Source organism: Megalobrama amblycephala, linkage group LG21, assembly GCF_018812025.1.
Source record: "Megalobrama amblycephala isolate DHTTF-2021 linkage group LG21, ASM1881202v1, whole genome shotgun sequence".
NCBI lineage: Eukaryota > Metazoa > Chordata > Actinopteri > Cypriniformes > Xenocyprididae > Megalobrama > Megalobrama amblycephala.
In genome coordinates, this window is record NC_063064.1 from 33,267,053 (window position 1) to 33,273,440 (window position 6,388).

Consider the following 6,388-nt stretch of genomic DNA (forward strand, 5'->3'; position numbering starts at 1 on the left):
CCATTTACATGCTGCTTTCTTAAAATATTTAGTGATTAGCACAGGTAATGACTAGATTGCACTTATAATTCCTACCAGAGTTAGAGTTTGTTTTTGAGTTATTCTGTCATTTTGAATGTACTTGCAATGTTAGCTTTTCAAACCAGGAACATAAAGACTGTGCTTTTGTATAAAGTAAGATTTTTGTAAGAACAAACAGTCAATTTTCAACAGTAGCCAAAGGAAGTTTCCACTAACTTCTGTCAATGTAAAAATGCAACATTTTATTTTTATATTCTTGTAACTGTCAATTGAGCATTCTGAAATAAACTTTTCAACTGCAAGGTGTCGATTTTCATTAAGTTCCATGTGTAATGAAGTAACAGCATGTTGATCGCATGTTGAGTTCAATTAACTTTGCTAAAGACAAACAAGCAAAAAAGCAACAACCCAAGGTTTTATAAATACAGAAATATTTATTTTGAATTATTAGGGATCAGTCTGTACAGAGTGGACCTGTGTTGGGTGGAGTAAGGCGCCACTTTCAGAATTACTTATACCACTGCACTGCCTTCGGCTTTGGTATCTGGTAATTCAGGTTCTCAAACTCGTCCTCGGGCTTCAGCTTTGGACCAGGAATCATGACAGTCTGTTGAAATCAGATGTCAGATATTAAGTAACATCTCTCACTTTTAAATATTCCATGTCTTGCTCCTTTACACACCCAATCCAAATATCACATTTATTAGATCATTTTTAAATTACATATAAATTGTGTTTTAAAAATCCTCTTATATCTTGAAAAAAATACATATGAAGTAAATGATCACTTATGGAAACAAATAGCAGACAATTACCTTAATAATGGGATCTTTTGGGGGAGCCCATGCTGGAACAATCTTGCCGTGAAGTCTCCAGCGCCCATAAGGGTTGACCAGATGCCTCTCCATCACTAGGTATTCCAGGACGTCCCGGGGTTCATCCTCATCCCCGAGCATCAACCGGCCAAACCGGTCATAGATTGCTAATGTCTGAGAGATGAATTGATGAAGCGATATGATAAGCCCAAACTCAGTACTACCATATAATCACACTCCTACACACAACTGTTATTCTTCTTCACTCACCTGTCTAGAATGTATGCGGAGAGTCACCTGGCCGTACAGGTTGCCCTTGCTGATCATGTCAGGACACCGTGCATGAACCACCCGCGGCGGCTCCAGTGATTCAATGAAGCGCCAGCGCAGAGTCTTATAACGGTTCCCCCGAACCATTTCCTGCAAAACATGCACACACAGGTTGGATTATCTGAAATGCTGAACAAGGACACACTGGACACTAAAATAAGGCTGCTTCTTATTATGAGAATTAACTCAAATTCATATAGAGATTTACTTACAGGGTAACACCTCTCTGTCACCAAAGAATGGAGCTTTTCTTTGTTAAATCTGGGAAAAGATGACATTTATGTAAATACATAATGATTAACATAGATGTTATAAGTGGGGAAAAATTGCAAAAGATACCACAGAAATACCACATACACTACCATTCAAAGGTTTTAAATCGGTATGATTTTTTTATGTTTTTAAAATAAGTCTCTTCTGCTCACCAAGGCTACATTTTTTTGATCCAAAATACAGCAAAAATAGCAATATTGTTAAATATTTTTTACAATTTAACAGAACTATTTTTGAATAAAAATGTAATTTATTCCTGTTATTGCAAAGCTGAATTTTCAGCATCATTACTCCAGTCTTCATTGTCACATGATCCTTCACAAATCATTCTAATATGCCGATTTGCTGCTCAGGAAACATTTATAATTATTATTGTTGAAAAAAGGATTCTTTGATAAATAGAAAATTCAAAAGAACAATTTATCTGAAATAGAAAGCTTTTGTAACATTATACACTACCATTCAAAAGCAAGGATGCATTAAATTGATTAAAAGTGACAGTAAAGACATTTATAATGCTACAAAAGCTTTGAAATGTAGTGCAAACTCTGAAGAAGTAACTATTGTTGTTTCTTACTGTGTGAGTGCTGCATGAGCGTCTATGAAGATCTGTTGAGCTAGTTCTGGAAACGCTTTAGTGGAGAAATCGGGGTCATGATCCTTTATTTTACGAAACCTGGTCAAACAGAAAACCATACCAATATTACACCAGCATAGTTCTGTTGGATTAGACTTGCAGTATGAAGTTTACAGGGAAACATTGAGGTAGAGGTGGGTCTTACGACAGCTGTGACGCTGCACTCTGACGCAGCTGTTCTGTGCGTTGTTTCAGACCTTCTTTGGACAGAGTGGAGAGGCGAGCATCTCCTTCAGGAGGAACGTACGGATCAAAGATGCCGGCTGAAAAAAAAAAAAGATCACATCTAATATGAAAATCCAACATCACTTATTTAACAATTTATCATCTGAACATCTTAAGAGCAATGCTCAAGATTTAAAAGGTTTTGAAGATGAATCTGAACAAGAAACATATCACAAAACTCAATGCACTAATACAGAACCAGTAAAAGTTTAGGACACACTTGAATGTATAGTGCTCAGCGTAAATGAGTACCCCTTTTGAAAGTAACATTTTAAACAATATGAACACAAAATGAACACAATGAACACAAAAACCATTTCCAAAATGTTGACAAGAACGTTTAATATAACATCTGTTTAACTTATAACATGAAAGTAAGGTTAATAATATAACTTAGATTACACATTTTTCAGTTTTACTCAAATTAGAGTGATGCAAAAATGAGTGCACCCCACAACAAAAACTACTACATCTAGTACTTTGTATGGCCTCCAATGATTTTTAATGACAGCACCAACTCTTCTAGGCATGGAATGAACAAGTTGGCGACATTTTGCAAAATCTATCTTCAAGAATGACCTCTTTTAGAGACTGGATGCTGGATGGATAGTGATGTTCAACTTGTCTCTTCAGAATTCCCCATAGGTGTTCGATTGGGTTCAAATCAGGAGCCACTGAATCAATTTCACCCTGTTCTTCTTCAGAAATCCAACAGTGGCCTTAGATGTGTGTTTAGGATCATTGTCATGTTGGAAAAGTGCATGATGACCAAGGGCACGGAGTGATGGTAGCATCTTCTCTTTCAGTATAGAGCAGTACATCTGTGAATTCATGATGCCATCAATGAAATGCAGCTCCCCGACACCAGCAGCACTCATGCAGCTCCACATAAGGACACTGCCACCACCATGTTTCACTGTAGGCACCATGCATTTTTCTTTGTATTCCTCACCTTTGCGACGCCATACAGTTTTGAAGCCATCAGTTCCAAAAACATTTATCTTGGTCTCATCACTCCAGAGTATAGAGTCCCAGTAGTCTTCATCTTTGTCAGCATGGGCCCTGGCAAACTCTAGGTGGGCTTTTTTGTGCCTGGGCTTTAGGAAAGGCTTCTTTCGTGGACGGCACCGATGCATGCCATTCCTCTGCAGTGTATGCCGTATTGTGTCACAGGAAATAGTCACCCCAGTTTGGCTCTCTACTTCTTTAGATAACTGCAGTGAACTTGCATGCCGATTTTCTTTAACCCTTCTCATCAGAAGACGCTCCTGTCGAGGTGTTTACTTCCGTGGACGACCTGGACGTCTCTGTGAGATGGTTGCAGTTCCATCTTTTTTAATGTTTGTACCACTTTTGCTACAGTATTCTGACTGACAAGTAAAGCTTTGGAGATCTTCCTGTAGCCTTCACATTTCTGGTGTAAAGAAATTATTTTCTTTCTCAGGTCTTGTGACATTTCTCTTCCATGTGGTGCCATTGCTGACAGCATGAAATGGGAAGGGGTTTTAACACCCTTTTATAGTCAGCTGTCTGCTGGACACCTGTGTAATGAATAATTAGACTCACCTGTGGTTGAATTCTTGTTAAATTTGACATTTGTCTAAAATTTAGCTTTGCTCCAGAGACTTTCAGTGGGGTGTACTCATTTTTGCATCACCCTAATTTGAGTAAAACTGAAAATTTAGTTCTCCAAGTTATATTATTAACCTTACTTTCATGTTATAAGTTAAACAGATGTTATATTAAACTTAGTCTTGTCAACATTTTGGAAATTGTTTTGTGTTCATTGAGATATTGTTTAAAATGTTACTTTTCAAAGGAGGTGTACTTATTTACGCTGAGCACTGTGCACTAACATTGAAATGTTTAGGGTTGGTCTCTTATGTCTCTTATGCTCACCAAGGCTGCATTTATTTGATCAAAAATACAGTAAAAACTAAAATTGTGAAATATTATTTCAATTTAAAATAACTTTTTTATTTGAATACATTTTAAAATGTAATTTATTCCTGTGATCAAAGCTGATTTTTTTTTGATCCTTCAGAAATCATTCTAATATGCTGATATAGTGCTTAAGAAACATTTCTTGTTATTAACAAAGTTAAAAACAGTTTAATAATTTTGTGGAAACTGATACTTTTTTGTTTGAAAGAACATAATTTATTTGAAATAGAACTCATTTGTAACATCACAATTAAAGTTTACTGCCACTTTATGACTTTTTTTGCATCATTGCTGAATAAATGTATTTATTTCAAACAAACAAACAAATAAACACAAAACAAAAATCATACTGACCCTAAACTGTAGTGTATGTTTCAGTTGACTATCTTAAAGGGATATTTCACCCCAAAATGAAAATTCTATCATTATTTTACTCACTCTCATGTCGTTCCAAACCTGTAAGACTTTCGTTCATCTTCAGAACACAAATGAAGATATTTTTGATGAAACCTGAGAGCTTGCTGTCCCTCCATTGACAACTACTCAACTGACACTTTGACACTTCATAAAAAGTTCATAAATAAATTGTAAAACTATTCCATATGAATTGAGCGGTTTAGTCCAGATATTCAGAAGAGACTCAATCGCTTTATATGATGAACAGATTAAATTTAGGCTTTTATTCACATATAAACAATGATCAGCGAACATAAACAGAAGCTCAACAAAAACTATTTGACATGTGAAAACAAACCTTTAGCAGAAACTCAAACACAGGAGAATGAACCTCAATGGTTCGCACGCATCAAGCAAACATGCTTGAGCTTCCGTTTACCTCAGCTGATCTGTGAGTTGATGAATGTTTATGTGTATTAACATTTTAAAGCATCAAAAGATTAAGTTGCATAGATTTCAAAGGAGGAACAGAAAGAGAAATCTCTCTGATTTCATCAAAAATATCTTCATTTGTGTTCCAAAGATGAACAAAGGTCTTATGGGTTTGAAACAACATGAGGGTGAGTAATTAATGACAGAATTTTCATTTTTGGGTGAACTAACCCTTTAAAACGGGTTTGATAAGGAAGGCTTATTATGGTTATGCCTGACATTGGAATGAATTGTGCCAATGTACACCTTTCTAATAAAAATATATAACTAGTGGTAGTCAATTTATTTTTACTTACTAAAGAATGAGTAGGTGTGTCTAGACATTGGACTGGAAGAGTTTGCATGTAAATGTGCAGGCAATGACAGTAGTTTGACACGCGTAACGTTACCTGTGCACGAGATGTTGATGGGTCTCTCTATGTACTGCTGTCGGACCACCACACCCGCAGCCCGGGCTTTAGCCTCCTGCTCGGGTTGTGTTTTCACATTCACCGCTGGAGGAATGAAGTAGCGCTTCTTTGAGCGGATTGGAACAAACACCGGCTGCGGCAGCCGCACGTCCAGCAACGACACGGCATACTGGAGGGATTTTGGCAATAAATGAATATAAATTAAATGAATATTTGACTTTTTACAAAAATCGTTACTTTTATTTCCTTGTTTTTTCAAAGGAAATCACTTAAACATTTGTAACATGCACTTAAGTCTCTAGCTGACACTCAATGAATATCATTTTATCATGCAGATGCATGTTCACTCAAGTTATGCGAGCAGTAATTCACATTCAAATGTTTCCTAAAGATGTCCTGTAATATTTTAATAACTCCATACCTTAATATTTTGACACGTTATCGGTTGAAAGTATTTCAACGTCCTACAAATGGATGTCGCCATGTTCTTCCAACACTGACTCCTTCGTGTAACAGAAAAATGGCGAACATATGCGGATCTATCTTCAGCGCCCTCCGGTGGAAAGGAGAGGCACTACAGTATCTGAACTCGTTCACTTCAAAGTTATTTGTCATTGCAGTATGAGGGTTTTTAAATAATTAGTTCACCCAAAAATGAAAATAATGATATTAATTACTCACCCTCATGTCATTCTACACCCGTAAGACCTTCGTTCATCTTTGGAACACAAATTGAAATATTGTTGATGAAATCCTACGGCTCAGTGAGGCCTGCATTGAGAGCAAAGCCATTAAAACTCTCGAGGTCCATAAAGGTACTAAAAACATATTTGAAACAGTTCATA

At 36.5% G+C, this 6,388-nt stretch overlaps 1 protein-coding gene across 1 annotated transcript; it reads right to left on the reverse strand.

Annotated features, from left to right (window-relative positions):
• Positions 1 to 435: 435 nt before the first annotated feature.
• On the reverse strand, positions 436 to 6,156 carry mrpl45 (mitochondrial ribosomal protein L45). The gene is made up of 8 exons (XM_048172142.1): positions 5,965 to 6,156; positions 5,523 to 5,712; positions 2,222 to 2,339; positions 2,017 to 2,115; positions 1,379 to 1,427; positions 1,107 to 1,256; positions 837 to 1,010; positions 436 to 628 (listed from the first exon to the last, which is right to left on the reverse strand). The coding sequence occupies exons 1-8, from the start codon at positions 6,025 to 6,027 to the stop codon at positions 530 to 532; spliced, it is 942 nt and encodes a 313-aa protein (XP_048028099.1). The 5' UTR covers positions 6,028 to 6,156; the 3' UTR covers positions 436 to 529.
• Between the last annotated feature and the right edge of the window lie 232 nt (positions 6,157 to 6,388).

What these genes read in the sequence shown, in the direction of transcription:
- mrpl45 (XM_048172142.1), bottom strand. Translation starts at nt 6,027, where the DNA reads ATGGCGACATCCATTTGTAGGACGTTGAAATACTTTCAACCGATAACG. An exon ending in CATCAACATCTCGTGCACAG is followed by an intron (nt 2,340 to 5,522) that starts GTAACGTTACGC and finishes TTTTTTTTTCAG; the next exon opens with CCGGCATCTTTGATCCGTAC. An exon ending in TCCGCATACATTCTAGACAG is followed by an intron (nt 1,011 to 1,106) that starts GTGAGTGAAGAA and finishes TTCATCTCTCAG; the next exon opens with ACATTAGCAATCTATGACCG.